General features: G+C 45.2%; 1 protein-coding gene across 1 annotated transcript in view; it reads left to right on the top strand.

Moving 5' to 3' along the window:
- Window positions 1-4,509: 4,509 nt before the first annotated feature.
- The window catches only part of Vdac2 (voltage dependent anion channel 2), a 13,271-nt gene continuing 6,637 nt past the window's right edge, over window positions 4,510-11,143 (top strand). The window contains exons 1-4 of the mRNA XM_055605760.1: window positions 4,510-4,668; window positions 4,853-4,917; window positions 5,883-5,951; window positions 6,950-6,999. Coding sequence (XP_055461735.1) covers window positions 4,878-4,917; window positions 5,883-5,951; window positions 6,950-6,999 — 159 coding nt within the window. The 5' untranslated portion in view covers window positions 4,510-4,668; window positions 4,853-4,877. The remainder of the gene's footprint in view (window positions 4,669-4,852; window positions 4,918-5,882; window positions 5,952-6,949; window positions 7,000-11,143) is intronic.

Below are 11,143 nucleotides of genomic sequence, written 5' to 3'. Positions count from 1 at the left end.
TACATATTTACTGATACTTCTTTCAAAAGATGCAGCCTAATTTCCCCTCCCTTTGGTATAAGGTCTGAGTAAATAGATTTAAAAAAAAATGTCTAAAGCTCATTCCTTTAATCCCAGCACTTGGGAGGCAGAGACAGGCAGTTCTTTGAAAGTTTGAGGCCAGCCTGATCTACAGAACTAGTTCCAGGACAGCCAGAGCTACACAGAGAAACCTGTCTCAAAAAGAAGAATGGAAAAAAAAAAAAAGAGTTTATGTAATTTAGGTTGGTCTTGAGGTTTTTGGTCCTTTGGCCTCACCTCCCAAATGTTGGGATTATAGGTAGGTATGTGCTGCCTTGTTCAGTTTAGTAATTAACGTCTACCAAACTGAATAAGGCAGAACCACAGTGTGGTCTCTAAGACTGAAGCTATAAGACTGCAGCTTCAATCTGCCCTACCAGATTCTTTCATTTTCAATATCATGGATTTTATTTTTTAGTTTTGTTTCTTGAAACAAGTTCTTAGGTAGCCCAAGATGGCATCAAACTCCCTAGATAGCTGAGGATGACCCCAGACTCCTGATTCTCCTTCCTGCCTCCTTCTCCCAAGTACCAAGATTCCAGGCATGTGCCACCACACTGGGCTTGGTCTTCTAAAGGAGTTTGGATTTGAATTCTCAGATGTATTTACTGAATCCTGCTCAGAGTGAAGGCCTTGAAAAAGTTTTTCTTTGAACTTACCCTGTCCTGTCTTTGTTCTCCACCCAAGGCAAGCCAAGAGATTAGAATTTTTTTCATCTGAAGAAAGTCACAGAACTGTAGAATCCTTTCCCCCGGCTCCTAAAGCCTCAAAGCTTAAGGATACTCATCTTGTCAGAAAGACACTTTCTCTGACCTACCTTGACCATAAGACCTTTCTCTCTCTTCCTTCCTTCTTTCTTTCATGTGTTTGTTATCTATGCATTTGTGGAATGTATAGGGAGCAGAGCTTCAAGTGAATGAAATCCAGAGGGAATGTGTATTTTGACATAGGTATGGCCATGTCAAGAAATCTCAAGGCCTCCAACCGATGGGACAGTTGGCAAAGCTGTTGCCCATTTGGACCAGGCTCAAGAGTGGCAAAGTTTCCCTTAGGAGGAATGAATGTTCCTGGAAGGTTGATCAATGTGAAAACCAGCAACTGCAGCTTTCTCCTCCTACTACCAAGACTAGCTAACCCCTGCCCCCGTACTGCACCTGATAAACATGCTGAGATTCCGGTGACAGTGGTAGCAATTAGAGAACCCCACCTGATCTCAGTTCATTGTAAGGGGGATTGTCTTTTCATTCCTTTACCAGCCCTAGCCAGGGCTCCTTGGTGACAGCTATGATGGGCATGGCTAGATAACATATATTTTACTTGTGGGCACATGTGCAAACGTGAGCATATGCATGTCTTCCTTGATGGGTCTCTAATTTAGTGAGGCAGGGTCTCTCACTGCATCCAGAGCTTGCCAAGTTCACCTAGTCTAGCTAGCTTGCCTAGTTACCTAGTCTTCTTGCCCCAGGAATCCCATGTCTGCCTCTTAAGTGCTGGGATCACAGGTGGACTGCCATGTTTTGCCCAGCTTTTATGCGGGTTCTGGAGAACTGAACTCCTGATGCTAACATCTACAAAGCAAGGACTTTACGGAGCCATCTTCCCAGGTCAAGACCTCCATGTAAGTGGGGCTGGTAGGTGCAGGCCTACTGTCTCAGCTACTCGGTGGCTAAAGCAGGAAGATGGCATGTTCAAAGCTTTCCTGGGCAACCTAGTGAGAGACCTGGTTTGTAGCGTTAAAAGGGGGATTGCGTTATAGGTCAGTGGCAGAGTGCTGGTCTGAACATTAGTTCAATTCCCAGCAATACACCAACAAACCTCTTCCTATTAGAAAGGTTTCTTCTCCATAGCTGGGGGAAGGGGTACCTGGACAGACCTGTGGGATCCTAACTCATTCTATTCTATTGTTTATTTATATTCCTATATGTCTGTCCAAGCTTCATTCAACCTAAGCACAAAAATCAATAATTCAAAAAGAAATCTATAATTCACCTTGAATGTTTGGGCTTTTCAGTTTGGTGGCTTGTGGTGTCATATGAAATCATGATCAAATAAATGAGTTATGTTTCTTTTGATAACCTTTTATACAGGGGTGTCCTTATGATGGGATGGGGTCTTTTCCACCCCTGTAATTTTTTTAATATTTTTTTAATTAATTTATTCACTTTACATCCCAATTGTAGCCCCCTCTGTCATCTCCCAGCCCTACCCTCTGTCCCTTTTTCCTCTATCCCCTTCCCATAGTCCTCAGAAAGGGGAAGCCCTCCTCCCTTACCAACTGACCCCAGACTATGAGTCTCTTTGGGCCTGGTAAGGGGAAGTGATGGCTGTAGTTGTTTGCTTAGGTGTGTGTCTGTCCCCACAGCCATTAAGCACTGCCCTGTACTTTACAGGGCAAAGTCTCAGACTTGTGTTAGAGACAGTGATGTCTCTAGAGATAAAAAAAAATGGCTACAGTTAATTCATAATATGAATAAGCTCTGCTTTAGGTAATTAAGGTTACTAATTTAGCAGACTGAAATTTCCTGACAGATGGTGTTGTGAGACAATTGGGATGGGGAGGCCAAACTCCACAATGAGCATCAAACCTCCACCAAAAAGCCTTGAACAGCTAGGGTAGGTTATCTCCCATGGTTCTGGTCCAACTTGCCTGAGCTTGAGAGAAGGAACGAGTCAGGTGCTGGAGCCTGATTGCTTACACACAAAGACTCTTCCCACTGAACTTTGTAAACATAATCCCAGCTGTGCCAGGCAAGGTGGCTAGCTAACTTTGCTCATGGGAGAGAAACAAGCCAGTGTGTAACTTTAAATTTGGCTTTCAGATTGGGGAGTCCATCTAGCCATCTTTGCCCTACTTTAGGAGGAGACAGAAAGCTTAACACTACTTGAGTACAGGTAGAGTTAGGAAGACAGTTGAGTGTGACTGTGTGCCTATGTGTGGTGTGTTAGCTCAGTCCAACTGTACGGCAATTGAAGGTTACGAGGAAATGGAGGTACACAGCGACATTATTTGAGTTTACTGAGTTGAAGCCTCAGTTGTCTCCATTTGTAATCTGTGTGGGTGGTGTATGTGTGTACAGGTGTGCACGCTCATGCCAGAGAAGACCAGAGATTTCATAGAGTCTCTATTGCTTTTCACCTTACTCCCTTCAAACAGAATCTGTTACAGAACCTGGAGCATGCTGTTTGTGGGTCAGGTCGGCAGTGAGCCCCAGTGACGTCTTGTTTTTATTTTTGGGGTTACTACTGGTTGGTTTTCAATGTGGATGCTGGATCTGAGCTCAGGTCCTCTTACTTGCACAGCAAGAGTTCTTGTCCACTTAGGCAGGCCCCTTTTCTTTTCTTTTCTTTTTGGCTTTTCAAGACAGGGTTTCCGGACTTGCTTTGTATACCTGGCCCATCTCTGCCTCCCTGAGTGATGGGATTACAGGTGTTCACCATCGCCTCCATGGCCCCTCTTCTATCTTTATTAGCTTGCACATTGCCCCACCCCTCCACCCCCGTTTTCCTCATGCTATGGTTTAGCCTCAAACTTGTCGAAATCTCCCAGCCTTCCAAGAGCTGGGATTACAGGTATAGGTCCCTAGGACTGGCTGTGCCCTCACTCTTTGCCATCTAGAGAACTTGAGAACAGCATATTCCCTCTGCCCCGACAAGTTTCTCTGTGAAGCCTTGGCTGCCCTGGACTTGCTTTCTAGACCAGGCTGGCCTCGGAGTTACAGAGAGATCTGCCTGCCTCTGCCACCCCACGTGCTGGGATTACAGGCAAGCACCTCTGAGCGGGCTGAGAGCAGCAGTGTAAAGACTGGCTAACACGAATCTTACCCCTATCTTTCCGGGTCTACCTTCCAGGGGAAGCTTATCTTCCTACCGCACGGTTTCTGCATGTGTGTGAAGCCATCCCAAGCACGGGTGGGAAGGAGGCTGCAGGAGCACAACCCTGACTCTGAGACTGGCTCAAGTTTGTTCCTTTGGAGCCCAGTCCAGCTCCACCAGGGGAGGACGCTGCGGTGGGCTGTAACCCGAGGCAGGGAGGGCGCGGAGGCTGCAGACGGCGCGGCGTATCTCATCCCAACTTCACCGGTGACGCCCAGCGCGCTTCAGGCAGGGACACTCGGAAGCGGCTGGAAGGGGCGCGCGTGACCCCGCGGGGCCTAGCGCCCCGCCCTGCCCAGTCGTGACTCACGTGGCCACTCCTCTCCTGCCCGCGAGGGTGCCGTTGCACCGCCTCCGCCGTTCCCAGGCCCTGGCCTCTGGGGCTGCCCCGGACATTGCCTGACTTGAGGCCGCGGAGCTCCTGCTCGCCCCGTCCCTGTCGGACGGCCCGAGACAGCTCACCCCGGTCGACCACCGTCCTCTCGACCCGCTTCGCCAGTCCGGAGCAGGTGGGAGTGGGCAGCGGGCGGCGGCGCGGCAAGGACAGGCGCGGCGGACAGCCCGGGCGGCCGCGGCGGGGGCCTGGCTGGGGGAGGCCAGGTTTGCGGCGGGGCGCAACGGTGTCTCCTTCACTTCGCCCTCCAGCCGCGGTGGCTGCAGCGCGACCTCCCGAGAGCGGAGTGGCCTCAGCGGCGAGCCGAGTGTTGGCGGCAGCGCCCCTCAGGACACCCGCAGGTACTGTGGCGCCGCCTCCTGCCAAGCGTGGGGCCCTAGGCCGGGCCGGCCGCCTGAGCGGCCCGGGGCTGCCCTGCGCCCCAAGATGGCCGCACCGTCTCCTGCCCCTTGCTTTTTTTCTCTGTCCGAGATCCCCTCGGGGCCCTTGATTGTCCCCTGACCGCGCTTCTTGTCCCCTCTACAGATCACCTTTTCCCCACGGCTTCGCCATGGAGGACTGTGACTGTTGTATACGAACATGCCCACGGCGTAAGTAGCACAAGAGACTTCTGCGCGACGGGGCTGCCCGGTGCCTTTTAAGAAAACCGTAGCCGGTCCCGCCCCGACCCGCACGCCTGCAAGGACTTGGGCAGTTTGGCCCCTTTGAGGGCCCGTAGGGCTTACCGCCACCTCAGCTGACGGACAGGGTGCGAGGCTGTTGGGTTGCAGATGGAGGGCTCGCGCCTGGGGCGTTGGTCCTTGGCCATACCCACCCTCTGCTTTTGGATGTGTCTTTTACAAATCGGAAAGCAAAACAAACTACTAGTTGTTGAATTCCACCTTGGGGGTGAATTAGATCAGTCACTTTGCAAAAGGAAGTAGTTCTCCGCCTGCAGAGATGGAGTACATTACAAGGTCTTTACACGTGTTCCTAAGGGCGCGGATGTGCTTTGTAGAATGAATGAGCTCAGATTCCTTGCCCTTAGGCCTCACCCTTGCACTTGGGAGCCGAATTGTGTTTAAAGTGCCATTTGATATTTAGTTTCGGCAGACACTTGACTGAAACGTAGATGGTTGTATTTTCCCCCCATGTCTCAAGATGTCAGTTCCCAGAGCGTTAAGTTTCCGTCTCTCCTGAGTGTTTTTGTTCTTGGAAAACCAAGTACCAAGAGACTTGTTAGGGGAAAGGTGCTTAAGCTCAGATTTTGGTTTTAATCTCAGTTAAATGGGCCAATCCCCTTGAGTTCCAACAAGTGTGTGTATGCTTGTGCTAGTCCTCTTAGGCTGTAGACACTAAGTTTAGGAGTTAGGCTTCTCTCTACCTTTAAACAACTGGTGGAAATGTCCCAGGTTTATACTGCCACATAGCTATTTAGAAAGAAATTTTTGTTAAGAATGGCTGCTTAGAGTAAGTTTTATATTAGTTATAGTGGCTTCAAAAACAAAACTCCCATTGGACTGCGTGGATGTAAATATTACAGTCACATTAACCATAGAATGTTTCCTTTTACTAGCAATGTGTATCCCTCCATCCTATGCTGACCTTGGCAAAGCTGCCAGAGACATTTTCAACAAAGGATTTGGTAAGGATTTTTTTTTTTTTTCTTTTAATTTTAACTTAGAAGAGAAAATGTATGCTTGAATTTCTTTGGAAAATTGTCTTTGTTTCTCCAGACTGAATATCTTGGATTAATGCCAGATGCATTTTATGGTAGCCTGCTACACTGTTACCCCAATTTCTGAGCTTTTCTGAGTTCTAATAAGGAGAAAGCTCTTTTTTTGAGACAGGGTTTCTCTGTGTAGCTCTGGCTGTCCTGGAACTCACTCTGTAGACCAAGTTGGCCTAGAGTTCAGATCCATCTGCCTCTGCATCCCAACTGATTGGATTAAATTCGTGTGCCTCCACCTCCCATTGAAAAACTTGTACTTTATTTTCTTTAGTGGCAGCTCAGGCCCTGGTTGAAAGAGCTGCTCTGAATTACTATTTTAGTTTTGTGGGTATGACTCCTGGTAGGGTTGAGACCCTAAGAGTTGTGGGATTTTTAGAGTGAGTAGATTTGAGTTTTCTTGAAAATTGTGTCTAACATGCCTGTACCCTACTCTTGTTGATACCAGTTTGGGATAAATGTCCTAAATGTATTGCCATTAAACAATAGGCTATTCTGAGGAAGTGATTTTCCTTCTTTCTTTTATTTTTAATTTTAATTTTTTTTTTCAAGACAGGGTTTCTCTGTGTAGTCTTGGCTATGCTGAACTCTCTTTGTAGACCAGGCTGGCCTCAAACTCATGGAGATACAGCTGCCCCTGCTGGGATTACAGGTGCACACCACCACTCCCGGGGAAGAAGTGATTTTCTAACCTAACATTTAAAAATCTCTTAGAAAGGGTGTGTCAGGAAGTGGAGCCAACACGCTAGGCCCAGAGCTGCTGCCTTGTAAAATTTACTGCTTTTAAAATGTTCATTCAGGTACTGTACATAGTACTGTTTTGTTCCTCTGGACATGGAATTGTGCTAGCTGTGGCATGAATAATGGTATGCATTTTTTCTGCAGAAGAATCATATCTCTGGTATTTTTTTCAGGCTTTGGGTTGGTAAAGCTGGATGTAAAAACAAAGTCGTGCAGTGGTGTGGTAAGTGACTAATAAGTTCTCATGAACCTTTTAGTTTCATAGCTCATAAATAGCTACAGCTGTTTTCCTTAAGGAATTGATTTCTTTTGAGTGATTTACGTGTAGTCTGATTTATTGGCTTTGATGTCTTTTGTTTATTCCTGTGTATATATATGTCAGTATGAATGCACAAAGAAGTTGGGAAAGACATTATTTATTTGCGATTATTTATTCAGGTAGATTACAAGCTTGAAGTCCAGAGGCCTATTAGACTCCTGAACCCCTTTCTCTTCATACCTGTCAGAATCCTGGGCTTTTTATTTGACCACACTGATCATTTAATATAACGGCTATATTCTAACAGTCATCCTTGTAGATGTTTGCATATGTCTATTCTGACTTGAATGTCTCTAAAGAATTTACTATTTCGTTACGTGTTGATCCTTCCTACTTGTTAAAAAAGGGTTAAAGTACAATATTGTATACTTTTTTCTTTCTCTAAAAGTTTTGTTTTGAGATTGGAGATGGGTGTACTATGTGCATGCTAAACTATGATTACTGGGCACTGTATGTTGTTCTGTGTGTAACTGGTATTTATTAAAGTTTTGGGGTTTTTAATGCTCAGATCTGTTGCATTTATGGGTTTTATATTTGTCTTGTCCTGTGCTTTCTTTGGTCTGCAAAGAAGTCTAAATATTTAGTTAGGGTTGAGTGACTGACTTGGTTGGTTAACAAGTTACAGAGTATTAGTTGATTGTAAATATTTTTTCTTTACTGTTGCTGAGGTTGAACACAGGGCCCTGGATTTCTTTAGTTTCAGCCCAATGGGTTTTCAATATGTCTGTGCATGTATGTTACCCTAAAATAAACACTGTCTTTGTGTTTAAGAAGCTCCTTTCAGACTGGGAGTGTAACTGAGAGGCAGAGTGCTTGCCGAGCTCCCTGCCGCTCACTGAGGCGCAGTGCTGCAAAGCAGAGTGTGCTCTTTACGCTGCAGAGACGGTCTTCAAGCTGAGGATGCAGAGCATTTTATCAAGCGCTACGTTTATAAGCCAGAATTCTGTTTGGTTTGCTTTTTGAGACAGGGTTTGTCTGTGTAGCCTTGGCTCTCCTGGACTCACTTAGACCAGACTGGCCTCAAACTCAGAGAAATCTGCCTGCCTCTGCCTCCCAGAATGCTAGGATTATAGGCATTTGCCACTGCAACTGGCTAAGCCAGAAAATATTGTTGGAAGGAAAGTCTTATTGTAAAACAGTTATGGGAGTAAGTTGAAGGCTATGTAGGAATTGGATTAAAGAGGGCAGGCTTTATTTTTACTTTTGAGTAAAATTTAATAGTCATAGGGCAGATTCTGTAATATATAAATCTACCCACAATTAAGTTACAGTAAGGTCTGTTCTTGAACTGCAGAGATGTTCAGGCTACTCAAAATGTAGAAGACTTTCCTAGTGAGGAATGAATTACTTTATTGTTGGTTTCATCTGGCCCAGCTCAGCCAATAGGCTGATGTTAGCCTTGTGTCCTGAGCTTCCCTTGGCATACATTGGGCTGGTTCCCAATCTCAGGTCCTGATAGATGGTGGGAGAGCTTCAGTCATCAATCATCCTCACGCAGCGTTAACTGCTTCCCATACACAGTTCCCACTTACACTGCTTGTCAGAGGACATGCTTTCTATGTTGTTTTGCTGCTTTGTGGTGCTTCTTTTTCTCACCCTTTATCTACCTTTGTCCCTCCCCCCAGTTTACCCACTAACACTAGATAGGAGAGAAAGGGTAGAGGGGAAAGAGGAATTAGGAAAATCCCTGAATCTATTTTCTTTCCTTTTGTTTCTTCTTTGCTTATGACTATTAAGCTGCAAACAACCTCCCTAAACAACCAACAACCACCGACCCTGCTTCTTGGGGGCCCTTGAATTTATGGACCCTCTGAAAAGTTCCCAGAATTCCAAACAAGCTCAGAAGTTACCTGTAGCTGCCAAAACCATGGTCAGCTGCTGTGGTCAGTCCGAAGTAGCCCCATACCCTTATACCTGGAATTAAAATGAAAGCACGTTCTTAATATTTCTGTGTGTGTGTTTTTTAAAAAAAAGAAACCAAAAATCAAGAATTCTCAAATGTTACTATAGTATGTATTTGATGATAACTCCATTGTTTGATGTGCATGCAGAGTCACGAAGCTTTCACACTGTCTGTTCTACTGGGTTATTATCCCCATAGTGGGCTGAGAAAATAGACTTCCAGAAGTTGGTGTTCCTCAGTGTTATTTACTTAGCAAATGGCACGTCAAGCCAGACATCAGGACTCCTAACTTTTTATCAAATGTTATTTTGTAATATATCCTGGTGCATTTTAGAATCAGGCTGAATCTTAAGCTTTGATATAATTCCTGTTAGTGAAAGTGTCTAATTTTAGAAGGTTGTATGTAGACCTAATGATTTTGATCTCAGAGTTAAAAATACTTGTATTTTAAGTGAAGGGTATTTTTGTAGTCTTCCATTGACAACAGTTTTAATATTTCCTTTATTTTTATTTTGTTAGTTTTTCAAGACAGGGTTTCTCTGTAGCCCTGGCTGTCCAGGAATTCCTCTCTGTAGACCAGACTAGCTTTGGACTTAGAGATCTGCCTGCCTCTGCCTCCTGAGTACTGGGATTAAAGGCGTGTGCCACCATTGCCTGGCAGTATTGGATGTTTCTTTATAGGTATCACAATTCCTGATAAACTTAAAGAAAAGATCAATTTTAGACATAGCTTTAAAGTGGCTAGAGTGTAGAGACAGTGATACAGAAACCATAAATCAGAACTCTGACAGGCTGTTTGGTAGTTAAATTTTATCTTGGGATAGTTCACTAACATGTTATGCTTGGTTAAAGACAGATAGTTAGGTCTACTAGAAAAGTCCTTTCACTGGTATGCCATAAATGATTGGCAGATCTGTTTGCTACAAACCCAAGATTAAAACTTAAAAAAAAAAAAAAAGGATTTATTTAAAATGTTATTATTTTAGGTATTTACCTGTCTGTGTGTGCCTGATGCCAGTGGTGTCAGATTCCCTGAACTGAAGTTACAGAGTTGCCATGTGCGTGCTGGGAACCGAATGAGTCCTCTGCAAGAGCAAGTTTACTCACTGGCCAGTTTTTCAGTTTCAGGCCTAAATTTTTTATAAAACTTAACACTAATCTCTGTATTATTTTTTCTGCTAACACATGATTGTGATATAAGCCAAATATAAAGGAATCAATAAAGCCTCCCACTCCACTTTTTTAAAAATATTTATTTATTTATATTATGAATACAGCGTTCTGCCTTCATGTTTGCTTGCAGGCTAGAAGAGGGCCCAGGATCTCACTCTAGATGGTTGTGAGCCACCTTGTGGTGGCTGGGAGTTGAACTCGGGACCTCTGGCAGAGCAGCCAGTGCTCTTGACCTCTGAGCCATCCCCAGCCCCACCCCACTTTTCAAGGAACTTTTTTAGCGTGTGATTGTTTTTGGCTCTGGGCACCATGGGTCCAGTGCCCGCAGAGGCCATGGGCAGTGGGCACCAGAAACTGGCCTCCAGCCTTGCCAGCTACCTGGTGGGCGCCAGGGCCAAGCCGGGGCTCCACAGGCTCAGAGGCTCTTACCTGTTCTGTCTCTCAGTCCCTCCCAGCCCTAGGAGGCCGAGTCCGGCACGTCAGGCCAGCCTTGTCTGCAAAGTGAGTTCCAGGTCAGCTAGGGCCAGATAGTGAAACAAAAAACAACAAAAAGCAGGAAAAAGAAGATATGTAAGTTGCTTGGAAAGGCATGGAACCTACTAAAGACTCATTTCAGAAGAACAGGGACTGAAGCTATGGCTCAGCAGTTCAGAGTGGGTGCTGCTCTTGTAGAGATCCTAGTTCAATTCCAAGTACCCACATAATGGCTTACAACTGCCTGTAACTCCTGTTTTAGGGAAATCAGACTCCTCTGGCCTTCATGGGCACCTGCACTTAATTTTCACATACCCAAGTTAAAGATAAATCTTTAAAAAGAAAACTAGAATATGGATTATCAAAGAACTTAAATTTTACTTATATAAAAACGTTGATATTTTGTGTGGGTGAATGTGTACATGCAGGCACACATCTGTTACTGTGTGTGTGTGTGTGTGTGTGTGTGTGTGTGTGTGTGTGTGTGTGTAGGTTAGA

This window comes from Psammomys obesus, unplaced genomic scaffold (genome assembly GCF_907164565.1).
Source record: "Psammomys obesus unplaced genomic scaffold, mPsaObe1.curated_primary_1811, whole genome shotgun sequence".
NCBI lineage: Eukaryota > Metazoa > Chordata > Mammalia > Rodentia > Muridae > Psammomys > Psammomys obesus.
Note: the sequence above shows the minus strand (reverse complement) of the source record. Positions and strands in the feature narration are given on the sequence as shown.